The sequence below is a fragment of the Homarus americanus genome, unplaced genomic scaffold, assembly GCF_018991925.1.
Source record: "Homarus americanus isolate GMGI-L3 unplaced genomic scaffold, GMGI_Hamer_2.0 scaffold367, whole genome shotgun sequence".
Taxonomy (NCBI): Eukaryota; Metazoa; Arthropoda; class Malacostraca; order Decapoda; family Nephropidae; genus Homarus; species Homarus americanus.
Window position 1 is genome coordinate 18,167,620 of NW_024743709.1, and position 14,407 is coordinate 18,182,026.

The window sequence follows — 14,407 nt, forward strand, 5'->3', positions numbered from 1 at the left end:
GTATCCCCACTCCCTTAATTACCATTGAATCAATGGTTATTACTGCACAACATAACAGTATTTTTCTACAACGAGAGGTTCTTCAGGAATGAAACTGCCGTGTTATAGGAGGACTGACTGCATAATGTTATGCACTTTGTCTAACAATGATAAATATTCATAAAAAATACAGTACAGTGAGTTCTGCTATAAAGCGTGTTTTGATAAAGCGAATTTGCTCTAACGCGATTTATGAATAGAGGAACGATATTTGTATAACGCGAATGCTTGTTTGCTGTAATGTGATTTTTGCTTACTATTTCTCCAATTTTGTGGTATTAACTGTGAATATGGTAAACAAGAATATCTCCAAGAAGCGTTCTGGTGATCGAATTCCCGGTGATGATCGTAAAAGAAAGGATATAACACTTGAAGAGAAGCTCGATGTTATCAACCTCAAAATCACCCTTCTCCCCCATCAAGTTGCATTCATATTTTTTCAAGGTAAAGTGTTACATTTACTGTATGATTTCATTACTGTATTAGATATGAATGTAACATTTATTTAGACTGTGCTATCCTTTGTGTTAGGCTAACTACTAAATTTTTTCGATTTCGAGTAATCTGCACCTAACCCTATTTTCTCCATAAGCCCTGTTATTTCTATTACGCGATTTTCTATAACACGATATTTTACAAGAACACAACTATCGCGTTATAGCAGAACTGACTGTACAGTATGTATTTGGGTACAAAAGCTACGATCAGGACAAATCACCTACAGCAGTGATTTAACCTTTGAAATTTGGTGTTGTACACATTGTCCAATAATACATATTCATGTGAAGTTTCAACAAAAGATCTCTTTGAAAACAAGTGTTACCCATTAAACAAGGTGTCAAAGACATTAATTCAATGTTCTATACTTTACCTAGTGATAACAGTAAGCATGTCAAGTGTCACTGAAGTACCTGCGTCGATACAAGTTACTAGCAAGATGGTGTTTTAAACTTTAAGCATCATGAGTGACCTTGACTTTTATTATGGACATATGTTTTTGGTATTCTGCACTTTGTCTAGTGATAATACATTTTTACATGAAGTTCCATCAAAATTTCTGTTATGGTACAAGTGTCACACAGGACAATGTCTTAACCTGAACTTGACCTCTGATGTAAAGACCCAAATTTAGTAATCAGCACCTTCTACAGCAATAAAACAAGTCCTTATGTGTATAAATGCAATACAGTAAATGGATGTAAAATTGGGTTGGCAATACAAGACATTCAGCTGTAAAACTTGCTTCAGATTTGCCGAGAGGCAACTGGTACACCTTGCCACCAGGTAATCAAGGCAAACCTACATAAACATAGAAAATGTCCATAAAGCAGTGATGATGCTCTTCTAATTTGTTAAGTGATGACATACAGTATATCCTTGTATATTCTTGTTAAAATACCTGAATTGATACAAGAGTTATGCTTTACACAGATTTGACTTTTTACCCTCAGTTATGGCCCTGGTGTTTAATGAACTGTAACCCCTACATAATATGAACCCCTGTACAGTGCATGATGGTTAGACTACATTACTATCTTCCAAGTTTGAAGGCAATCATATTCAAACTGTAGGGCTAATTTTGTATAAAAAAACTTTCACCACCTCCAAAACAATATTATGAAAACTCGGAGTGAACTAAGTAAGTAAATAAATAAATGGCGAGTGCAAAAAATAAGTACGGACAGTAATTCATAAAGAAGTACTGTACACATTCACAAAATGCTTCATGTGCTTATAATAATTAAATAAACTGAATGAAGAGATCAAGGAGAACACAGCCATACCAAAATAGGCTTACCTGTCAGATTTAGTTTATGCTGTAATTCAAATCCACAAAACCCTTTACTCCTGCTTCTCTGGTGATTCCTCGAGTTTATTTCCAATGACAGGGAACTGCTTCGCCCAAACACGTTGATCTAACTGTCTTGTTCGATCTTGCTTGTTGAAGAATTCACCAACACTATAAAATGCTGGAAATGAAATTGCTGTTATACTTAATCACACAGTATAAAGTCAAGCTCTAAGGTATGGAACAGTCCAACAAGAGTGATGATCAGCTACACAATCACCTTGATGAGCAAATTTAAATGTTCTTTTCATGATAGTACTCTGATAACCTTTATAATTACATACACTGAGGTAGAAACACTAACTCTCCCCTAATCTTTTTATCCATCGACTACTCACTTAATTGTGCTTAATACCTCTTCGTGATTTGTCATACTGTTTAAAAGCCAATTATTCTTTGAATGGTTGTTAGTTTTCTAAACTCTTATCTTTTTCTGGCAAAAATTTGTAGTGTATTTCACATTAAAAATCCTTTATCTGAAATTCCCCAAACCCCTAAACTTTTAAAAACAAAGAAAATTCAATAAGGTGCAAGTGATGTTGGTCACCCAGCTGACCTGAGCCGAGCCCAACACACCAGAACATTGCCTTGGTTTGCCCAAGAAATACGGTTGTTTGTCAAAACTGTTTACAGCCAAATAATATTTACTTTATTCAAATATTTGTGTTTATTTTGTGCCTTGATTGTGAAAATTAAAAAAAAAAAACAAGCAGCAGATACCCATATGGGTAATGGTACCCTTCACTGGATTTAGCACTCACATAGTATACATACACACACACACACATGCTGGGAGAATATGAAAACCCTGGGAGACCATAATATTGTGTGATAAGGCACAGCGTGAAGTTGACTGATTGTAGCAAAACAATGATGGGAGCCCAGGTGGGCATTACTTGAAATTCCCTTGATCTAGCAGAAGGTTCTGCTAGATAGAGAAGCAAATACGTACCAGCACAAATTCGTCCTGCTAAACTGAACTTTCACTAAAAGGAATTCCGTTAAAAGGAATGCTTACATACTGTTCTTTAAAGACTGCTCTGTGAATGATGGTATACAATACATAGTAAAAGACTGTTCCTGCTCACTCTCAATGGCTGGAGAAGAGGGAAGACTGGAATGCTATTAAAACATTGTTGGGGTTAGGGACCAGCAGAGTTAAGATATCTAAATATAAATCAATGGAATATTTGGCCTGGATTTTGCCCCCTTTAGGGTTATGTTAGCAGGTTTGCCTTCATAATCATTACTGTATTACATGTACTGTATTTACTCTATTTTTTACATTAATGTCACTTTTGGAGGGAAAACGGTAATACTGTACAGTGATATCCCAGTCAAACCTGAAAAAAATCCCATAACCCAGGAATATTTTTGGGTACAGAATACCTCGTTATTCGCAACCCTGCCTATCCACATTTGATATTTTAGCACCCCTATTCGATATTCGCAAAAGAAAAATTAAGATACCCTACAGTAATTTTTCAAACTGGGCGCAGCTCTCATATTCTGATGAAAGGCCCACTTCACACACACGAGTGTTTTTCCCCACCCGTGTGGCTGAGAAATTAATGAAGTTCAACGGGACAGAGAATGCGTGTGTAAAATCACGCACAGGAAAATTCACGTGCAGGAGATACTCACCCAATGCTTGTACCTGTATCTCCAAACCGCGGCGTGAAAAATTAAGGTAAGCATTCGAGAATTCATCATACAGTATGATTATGGTTTTTCCTGCACGTCAGTTGTAGTGCATCTATGGTAGGGGCTGGAAGTGCCTATGATTATTTTTTGTCAGATGCAGGAAAACTGAAGCATGAAAAACACCCCATTGTGAACACGTGACCCATTAAAGACAACACAGAATATATTTTAATAATAAATACAGGGGGTCCCTGGTTACGAACGTCCGACTTACGAACACCAGCCGATATGAACGAGGTCCCATAAGGTCAATTATTTTAAGGATCCAACATAGGTACAAATGGTTTGTAGTATAGGTACATCACCGATTTTCCGGCACCCTTGGTTTCAAAGCCTTGCCGGATTATCTGTTTTGCCGGACCAACCGAGGTCAGGTCATAATAATTCAACAATACACCTCTGACCCACTAATGATACACCTCCTGTGTCTCTAAAGCACCATGGACTGCTAGAAACTTAAATTAAACAAATATTAAATGTGAAAAAGCCATAATTTTGAGCAACATTACTGAACACACATTGTACTCACATGTACTGTACTACACTAGACTAAAAATTTTATCTCGTGTGCAAACTATGTGATGTTTATACTCAAATCAATCACTATCTTACAAGGATTCCAGCAATGCAATTTATATTCTGCTAAGTCTAGTCAGCTACATTTTATAAGATAAAAACTTTAAGCCTAAAACTAGCTTCACCCTGGCTGGGAGGGAAGTTAAGTACCCTCTCACAATTTTGTCCGGACTAAAGGAGGTGCCAGACCACCAGTTCCCGGATAATCGGTAGTGTACCTGTATTAACGTACGAGAACTAGTTTGCGTGGCGTAGCAGTAGGTGGGGAGCAATGCATCACCCAACCATGCGCCTTGAGGGAGCATTGGTACACCTTACTCACACCCCATTAACGTGTGTAATCAAATGCAAACTGTTGTTTTTTTTTGCTTATTAACTAACTCTATTTATCTGCCCTCATCATGGCTCCCAAATGCAAACCTGATGCAAGTGATAGTAGTGCACACAAGAAAAGGAAAACAATTACATTGGAGGTGAAAGTTGATGTAATTAGAGGTTCTGAAAAGGGCAAAACACCCTCAGTCATTGGTAAGGCATTGGGTGTCAACGATCTGAAAAATTTTGAAAGACAAACAAAAAATTCTTGTTATCACTCGACTGTGATAACAAAACAAAAAACTGGAAAGATTGTTAGTGATATGGGTGGAAGATCAAAATCAACATCATTTGCCTGTAAGTCTAACCTTGATTTAAGAAAATGCTGAAATGAAGGCTGCACATGGTGGTGAAAGTGATGAGGATGATTTTGTCGCTAATAGGGGCTGGTTTAATTGGTTCAAGGTAAGGACAAATTTACATAACATTAAAGTGATTCTAGATGTATAAAAGAACTTAGGCTATGATATAGTGCACATCGGGTATGTGTTCTGACTTATACATTTCCGACTTAAGAATGTCCTCAGCACCATCCGACTTACGATCACCTCCTTAAATAAGTCATCAACCAGTCTTAGACCCATCCAGTCCTATGAGCAAGTCAGCGTCAGGATTCAATGTAAGTGGAAAGTGGCTTACAGTATGTGAGTCCTATCTTCAAGAAGGGCGATAGTCACTCCACGAACAACTATAGACCGGTGAGCCTGACCAGCATAATATGTAAAGTACTTGAGAGTATTATCAGAGATGCCGCGATGGAACATCTACTACGAAACAACCTTGTAAAAGATTGCCAACACGGTTTTATGCCGGGGCGCTCTTGCTTGACACAATTGCTCAAGGTATTGGATATTTGGACCCATATTCTAGAACGGGTGGTAATATCGACAATATTTACCTAGATTTTGCCAAGGCTTTCGACAGTGTACCCCACGAAAGGCTGAAAATCAAACTGGAAGGGTACGGAATTCGGGGAAATGTCCTAGCGTGGATAGAAGACTTTCTACATGACCGCAAGCAATGTGTGGTGATTAATGGCACGAAATCGTCATCTGTACCTGTAACAAGTGGGGTACCGCAGGGTAGTGTATTGGGCCCGCTGTTGTTTGTTTGTTTCATAAATGACATGCCTGACGTTGTACACTCCTCCATACAAATGTTTGCCGATGATGGCAAGTTATTTCGGGAAATTAAGAACCAAGCGGACTGTGAAGAGCTGCAAAAGGACCTCTGTGGGCTCCAGGAATGGTCGAAGGAATGGCTGCTGAGATTCAATGTCACGAAGTGTAAGAGGATGCACCTGGGGCGTACCAACGGTAAGGAGGCGTATCATATGTCCCAACGGGATGAAGAAAATGTACTAGTTGAGACTGTGTGTGAGAAGGACCTAGGTGTGTATGTTGACAATGAGCTGATGTTCTCGGGCCATTGTGAGAAGAAGGTAAATCAGGCAAATAAATTATTGGGTCTTATAAGAAGGTCGTTCAGATATCTAGACGGTCCGTCCCTCGTGACGATCTTCAGGAGTGAAGTGCTTCCCCATCTGGAGTACTGTCACCCCATCTGGTCCCCGAGATATGCTAGGGACTGTCAGTTGGTTGAAAATGTTCAAAGGAGGGCCACCAAACTGGTGCCTGCACTTCGGCACCTCAGCTACCCTGAGAGATTGGAGCGCCTGAACTTGCCTAGCTTATACTACAGACGGGCAAGGGGGGACCTAGTTGAGGTGTATAAGCATCTCAGGGGCACTACTCAGTTGAGTGTCCTTACTTGGAGCTGGCGGACGCTCGCCCCACAAGGGGTCACAGCTCAAGATTGAAGAAGCCGCAAGTCCAGAAAACCGTGAGGGCAAACTTTTTCGGAGTGAGGGTTGTAAACTCTTGGAACAATCTACCAGAGAGTGTTGTGACGGCACCGAGTGTGAGCTCTTTCAAGAGAAGACTTGACCAACACTGGAGCGGGTTCAGGTACATTCAGGAGCCGGTGCATGCCCAGTATTTGCCAACAGTGCGTGACAGAGACGTGACCGATCGCCCGGGCGGCTAGCGAGCCGATCTTTTGGTGAAGAATATAAATGAAAAGAGACGTGACCGATCGCCCAAGCGGCTAACAAGCCGATCAGTGGCGAAGAGGATAAAAAAAAAATAAATAAATAAATAAATAAAGTTAAGAGGCAGGTTTTCAGTATACTTATTTGTTGTGAATTTACAAACTTTCGAGTTATGAACAAATTGACTTTCAATTAGGGTCCAGGAACGTATCCCTGTTGTGCCTTACTGTACTCACCAGCAGATGTTGTCTTGAGCCTATAGTAAGCATATGCTGTCCACTCTACTGAATGCAATATAACTGTAATAACTTTTTACATCTTAACACTTGTGATGCAGGTGGGGTAGGGATTAGTGGGTCTCATGTTACTGACCTGAGCTGATGCAATGTCAGGTCACCCATTGTATATAAACTCATCTCTCATTTGCAGTGGAGGTGGGGTGAGGAATTATTACTAAAATTCTGATGTAATGTCAAGTCACCAATTGTTAGGTGGGGGGATTAGTGGGTTTCGTCACCTGAAGATGTCTTGAATAAAGATGAAAGCTAAGGTGCTCCAGTGTTTCCCACTTACTGAATGTAAAGTAGAGTATACATAACTGTGATCACTTTCTATGTCTAAACACTGCATTCTTGGCTAATTGTGTCCTAGTACAGTGATGTACAATACTGCACAACACAATATGCAAAAACAGTAGCTAGCGAGGGAATCTTCTACAATGGGAGCAGAATATGAACTAAGCAATCCAAGCAGCATAGGCCCCCCCATGCGCCTGGCATGTGGGGATGCATTGGAACACGATGCAATCTCTTAGAACTCCTGGACAATTTATTCCCAGGCCCAGAACGGACAGGTTTGGAGAGATTTTTTCGGAAATATTCCAGAAAATGCGCCTGATTTTCATCCACAGAAACTTGTTCACAGACCCAGAATGGAGCGAATTTCCGGGATTTTTTCCAGGTCGATTTCAATTCTGGCTAATGGAGAGTTCTACTGGGATTCCGGCTAATGGGAAGATTACAGTACAGTACTGTATTCTTTAACTCCAGAAACTCACCTTCAATTCAAAACATTAAAGGTATGGACATTTATTATATTTTTACTTTTTATTTAACTGAATTGTATTTCTCTACCAAGTACTAGTGAAGTGGAATAGAGTAGAATGGAGGAAATGTTCCACTAGACTTTAGCCAACCTACTGTACTATGGTCCCAGGGGTACCATATTCATTCACAATCATTAACATCTTTGCTCATCAGGGCAATATCATGTGAAAAGTCAACTCACCAGACACTTCACCTATTTTACAGCTATAATATGTGTTTCTTTATCCTGAGTTTTGATAATTGAGTACAGTATATATCTTTATACTGCATAAGGTAACCCCATTGGTGGTCTGTGCATGACACTCATCCCCATGAAGAATTTATAATGGTTGCAAGAACTAATTCTAATATTTAAAAGACACCATCACCTGGAGAAATGATTACTAAATCTTATTCTTACCTTCTAATCCAAATGTATAGCTGTTGTTCATGTAATATCGGAAATCTGAAAAGTAATGAAATACAGTATACTGTACTGTATTATCAATTTTGCCTCTAAATTAAAATTTTTAGTACACATTATGCACATTTTGAAATGCATATACAATAACAAAAATTAATCTGAGATTAGGAAATAAAAATATTAACAAAGACTGGTAGATACTGTATACAGTTTTCAATTTGAAGAAACTTACCCCTGTCTGTGTTCATACGGTGATAAACATAGTATATGCCACCAAATATTCCAACTTCTACAGCAAGTAACACAGCTGCACTCTTCTTTATAAAGTTGAAAAGCCGAGACTGTGGATACTTTCTCATTCTAAATTATCCTGAAATAGGAGATCATTTTTACTTACGATAATTACAGTGATGTGTTAAGAACTTTTTAAGGTAATAACTGTGATCGGTCGTCTTGTCTACTAGAGCTGAAAAATAAAAAAATAAAAAATAAATAAACTTGGAAGATACCCTGCATATGCAAAAAATGTGGTCTAAACATAAACAAAACAAACATAATATTCTTCTCTACAACATGGCAGATCAGTACCCTACTAAAAAGGAAGTACAGTACAGTGCAACCTCGAAAATTCGAATTGCATGGGCCCATGAAGTAAACGAATTTTAGATGTATGGAAAAGCCAGAGCAAATTGTTACTTTTACTTTACTTTTATCCTCTTCGCCACTGATCGGCTCGTTAGCCGCTTGGGCGATCGGTCACGTCTCTGATTACTTTACCTTTTCATTTATCTTCTTCACCAAAAGATCGGCACGCTAGCCGCCCGGGCGATCGGTCACGTCTCTGTCACGCACTGTTGGCAAATACTGGGCATGCACCGGCTCCTGAATGTACCTGAACCCGCTCCAGTGTTGGTCAAGTCTTGTCTTGAAAGAGCTCACACTCGGTGCCGTCACAACACACACTGGTAGATTGTTCCAAGAGTTTCAACTCTCACTCCGAAAAAGTTTGCCCTCACAGTTTTCTGGACTTGCGGCTTCTTCAATCTTGAGCTGTGACCCCTTGTGGGGCGAGCGTCCGCCAGCTCCAAGTAAGGACACTCCACTGAGTAGTGACCCCTGAGATGCTTATACACCTCAACTAGGTCCCCCTTTGCCCGTCTGTAGTATAAGCTAGTAGGCAAGTTCAGGCGCTCCAATCTCTCGTGCTACAAAATTTATTTACATATCTAAAAACTGTCAATAAGCAATAGGTAAAGCAAATTAAAAGTATCACTGTCTTTATATTCAACAACATTTATTCTAATATATTTAGAACATTATAGCTACAGTGGTCTCCATGTATTCCTGCCAGTCACCAAATACCGTACTGTACAACACTCATCTCCATCCACCTTCACTGTACTGGATACAATGCATGACCTAGCATGTCTTGAAACCCAGATGCACTTGTTGTGCTCAGCATTATGATTGCATTTGAAAGCTTGAATATTATGCCGATATTTTCAAATTCTCAACCTAAAATTTTGGCACTTATTTTTAATCAGATGTATCCGAATTTTAAAGGTTTCACTATACACACATATATATATATATATATATACTCACACCTACGGAGACACCTCAGACACACGATATGTACATAGAAACATTATTCATGGCTTACCTTAAACTAGGGGGTTTGGCATTTGTTTTCAAATTTTTCTATATTTCAAAACATTTTTCCAGTTGATATCAGCACTCTTTTGACTTTCTCCCCCACATCACTTCCTTTCTGAGAGACTTTCAGCATGATGTCTAAGCACAGGAGTTAGTTGACTGAGATGTAGACCAAGAGGTAGCAGTAAACAACACATGCGGTGGTATTAAGACAGTGAGCAGATGGAAACAAATCCCTCGTGCCAAACTGTGCATTTGGTGCGGAATTTAACGGAACCACGCTTGATTTAGTGAACTTGTTTCCTAAATCGAGTCAAATAATTGAAGTTCAATTTAATGAAAATTTCAATTTAACGTTAAGGGGTGGCTCAAATTAGTTCGTTAAATCGAGAAAATACCGCATGCACCTTGGAAACATTTGTTAAATATTTGATTACACATTATTTTATGAAATTATTTAACTTCATAACTTATTTAAGGTACAATAAGTCAGTCATTTAGGGTTGGTGTGTTGACGCAATGCAGGCTACCTAACCATGCACGCTAATTTCAGTGAAAGTGGTTCACTGAGACAGGCTCACCACTTTTCTTATGATATATAATTTCTAATTTCATGTCCATCCCACAGCCATTACTCTTCCTTTTAGCCACTACATCAACTGCTTTGGTTTGGAAATGATGGCTACAAATGTAAAGCCCACTAATGTCACCAAAGGCACAACAAAGTTCATAATTATAGTCATTGGAGCACTTCAAAACACTGTTTATTATCAAGCAGTTACTGTATAAACACAGGTGCAATTTGAGAAAATATATTGCGTCTCTCTCCAAGGAAGTATTGTGAATATCACTTTGAGATAACAGTTGAGTTAAGTGCCTGGCTTCCCTGCCCAACAATAGTACGTGAATTGTTCTCTCTGGGCATGAGAAAGCGAGCCAGTTGCTTGCTAAATCAGCTGACCCGCGATCGACCTTTGAGAGATGCAGGCCAAGTTATCCAGAGTCGTAAATAACGTGGTGACTCACTTGGTGAATAATTTGGTGTTATTCATTTGGGTGAATATTTATACTGTACTGTATAAAGCAAAGATGTTGTTACAGGATTTCAGCCTTAGAATCCTAGTAACTTCCGGGACTTTTTACATGTAGTTTCACAATTATTTGACCGATGATGGTAACCCGAGATGATTAGTGTCTGCATGGCAGGCGCTCAACTCATCAGCTAAACAGTAACCATTTCTGAACTCTTACAAGCATTACTATCTATTAAGGTTATAGCTGCAACATTCATCTTTAAATCTACAAATACCTGATGCAAATGAAGAGTTACAGATAGGTTAGGTTAGGTGGTATTTTTTTACAAGTAGACAACCAACGAACCACTAGGTTAGGTTACATTAGATTGGTTAGGTTTGTTAGGTTAATTTTGGTGCTTTTTGGTTGCTGAGCAATGTGTTTTTCTGATGTTAAAATCCATGGCTGCCCACTTGTAAAAATTTACCAGTTAGGTTAGGTTTGGTTAGTTTAGGGGTGATTTTTTATCTTTTTTTTTTTACACATACAGTATTTCGGTTTTATTTTACTTTTGGACATAGTTATAAACTACTGAAACAATTAGATCTCTCTATTCTGAGCATTTTGAACCCAATATTTACCATTTGGAATAGGAAAATAGAGACAATTGAATTTAATTTATTTTGCGTACTTTTCAGTCTTCGTCTGTGAAGAGATGTTATTTGCATGAAACCGAGTTAATTATGAGTGTGTTTACATCAAGCATGCGCAATGTTGAGTGATGTCATCCAGTCATGACCAATGATGTATCGCTCTCATAACAAGAATTTTTTTTTACCAATCACATTTGAATTTTTTCAAAGGAAGCAGCCTGGGTATGGATTTGAATTTCAATCATCAGTCTGACAATGGCCATGATGGAGGTTGGGTGTGATTCATGCTCCTATGATTATTTCAAGTTTATTTCCGAATTTAACGAGAAACATGATCATGCTGTCCAATTCCTACATAATCCATTTATACTAGTTCGAAATGAATAGGATAGGATAGGATAGGATAGGTTAGGCCTACCGGGGTGGAGGCCCCCCTCCCCCCCCGGCTAAGGTAGGGTTATGTTAGGTTACGTTAAGTTGTTAGGTTAGGTACGTTAGGTTATATGACTCATTTTCGTGTTCTCCTCTACCCAAAAACCCAGATTTCCCAGTCTTTCCCCCATTATTGCTGGGGGGTCAGGGTGGGGCAAAAACGAGCAATTTCCGCCAAAAACGAAGGTCAGATTTGTTTAAAACTCGCCAAAATACACTGAAAAACACATTGGTCAACCCCTAGGGGATCATGTCCAAAAGTAAAAATGTATCCATATTACTAGTGTAAATTGACCTGACATTTTCTCATAAATACGGAATTTCCAAAGAAAATGAAGGTCAGATTTAAACAAAGCATACCAATATAAACCCCCAAAATATATATGGTATTATTTTCTTTACACACCGTTCATTCCTACCACTAATCTATTATCATACTCGAATAAGACGTCTAATTATAAGATAATTTTCATCTATTACATTACCGGCGGAAATGTATAATAACGGAGAAAGCTTTTCCAAAATATTTTCTATTTTCTTCCATTAACATCCCGCCATTATCGTCTGCCTCTTCTCCAACACTGCGTGTCTCCTGCGTCTCCTTAATAAATCATCCTGCGCATGCGTTGCTGTACACGTCATGCAGCCAATCAAAAGCCTTTTTGATTTTGAAACCAATTAAAATGTTTTTGGGTTTAATTCGCGGTATTTTTGGCCCAATCAAATTCGAGTATTCTTTTTGGTCTCATATTTTTCAATTCAAGTTCAGTTCCGACCATGGAAGTCTGAAATGGGTGTCACTTAAAGTATATGGAGCTGATTGCGAGTTTTTGAAAAAAACGAAGAAACTATAGCATTTTTTCGATCGCATGGTTGTTCTTCCAACCTCAGTAAAGTGTAGTAAGAGCAGACTGAATGTAAATATCGCAAAGACCAACATATGTGGCGTTGTGTAAGAATCCCAGAATGCAACGACGAACAAGAACCAGGCCAATAAGGTAAGAAATAGGTGATTCCATCATATGGTGAGAGTCAGTTAAGTTAGGTTAGGTTTGGTTATTGTTTTTCTAGTTATTTTTTTTTTGTATTTTTTAGTCGGTTAGCCACTTTTTCTTTCTAGGAAAACGTCAAACGAAAATAAATCGCTATAAAAACCCAGCTAATTTCCGCCAACATACACAAATACACTAGAAAAATATATTTTTAACTTGCTAAAAGTGAACGGTGTGACAAGAAAAATTTACCATATATATCCACTTAAAAACGAATCTTTACCTTACCTTCATGTAATTACTTAGGCTTACCAGTACACAGTATGAGAGCTGGTGTATGAGTGTGTTAGTATGGGGTCAGCTGCACGCAACATGAGGGCTGGTGTATGAGTGTGTTAGTATGGGGTCAGCTGCACGCAACATGAGGGCTGGTGTATGAGTGTGTTAGTATGGGGTCAGCTGCACGCAACATGAGAGCTGGTGTATGAGTGTGTTAGTATGGGGTCAGCTGCACGCAACATGAGAACTGGTGTATGAGTGTGTTAGTATGGGGTCAGCTGCACGCAACATGAGAACTGGTGTATGAGTGTGTTAGTATGGGGTCAGCTGCACGCAACATGAGAGCTGGTGTATGAGTGTGTTAGTATGGGGTCAGCTGCACGCAACATGAGAGCTGGTGTATGAGTGTGTTAGTATGGGGTCAGCTGCACGCAACATGAGAGCTGGTGTATGAGTGTGTTAGTATGGGGTCAGCTGCACGCAACACAGCTGACTCACACAGGAAAATCAATGTAAGAAATTGCCTAATACAAATACTGTACACTGACATGATTGGAGCAAACTCGTATATGCATAATATTCATAAAGCATCAAATAGACAATACAAACCATAACAGCTACTACAAGTGCTTGACGATCAGGACTTTACTCGGCCAATAAATTCCTTCCTTAGTTGTTACCGTGTGTGGGTAGTTCAGAAGGGACACTGAGCTAAAGATTGTTTTCTCTCTTCTAGAATATTCAATTTATATGATTCTTTTAAGTTATAAATATCCTTCTAAAAGTTTTCATATAAAATAAAATAAATTAAGAACATATTATATGAATCAAATTATCGTTATTACATAAATCCTTTTTTCATTTTTACTTTAACCTCTTAACGACTGATCGACTCGTTAGACTTGAGCGGTTGGTCACGTCAATTACCCACTGTTGGCAAGTATACTGGTTCCAGCCTCCAGGATGTATCTGATCCTGCTTCAGTGCTGGTATTGGTCTTGAAACAGCTCGCAATGTGTCTATGAAATTATAGATACTACAGACCAGCTTTCATTTTATTTAAATTAAGGATGAAGTTACTTGACCTGGTTTAAGCTAGGGTGCCATAAATATGTTTGCAGCAGGGATGGCCCGAAGTGGTTGTGATTGGGAGTGGGAGTGATTTTTTTTTTTACAAACTCGCCACTCACCCTATCAAATTTGACCAACTGATGAGGATTAAAAGAAAAATGACCCAGCTAACTACAAAATTTTCTTTATTGAATATCTCATTATCTGG

At 38.8% G+C, this 14,407-nt stretch overlaps 1 protein-coding gene across 2 annotated transcripts in view; it reads right to left on the reverse strand.

Moving 5' to 3' along the window:
* Positions 1 to 13,889, reverse strand: part of LOC121877328 (tubulin-specific chaperone C-like) — a 34,639-nt gene extending 20,750 nt beyond the window's left edge. Inside the window, exons 1-4 of one of the 2 annotated variants that reach the window (XM_042383028.1) lie at positions 13,738 to 13,889; positions 8,335 to 8,472; positions 8,100 to 8,144; positions 1,838 to 2,009 (exon numbers count right to left, since the gene is read on the reverse strand). In XM_042383028.1, the coding sequence (XP_042238962.1) occupies positions 1,882 to 2,009; positions 8,100 to 8,144; positions 8,335 to 8,461 (300 nt within the window). In that variant the 5' untranslated portion in view covers positions 8,462 to 8,472; positions 13,738 to 13,889 and the 3' untranslated portion in view covers positions 1,838 to 1,881. Of the gene's footprint in view, positions 1 to 1,837; positions 2,010 to 8,099; positions 8,145 to 8,334; positions 8,473 to 13,737 lie in introns of those variants that run through there. The other variant, XM_042383027.1, reaches the window with a different exon arrangement.
* Between the last annotated feature and the right edge of the window lie 518 nt (positions 13,890 to 14,407).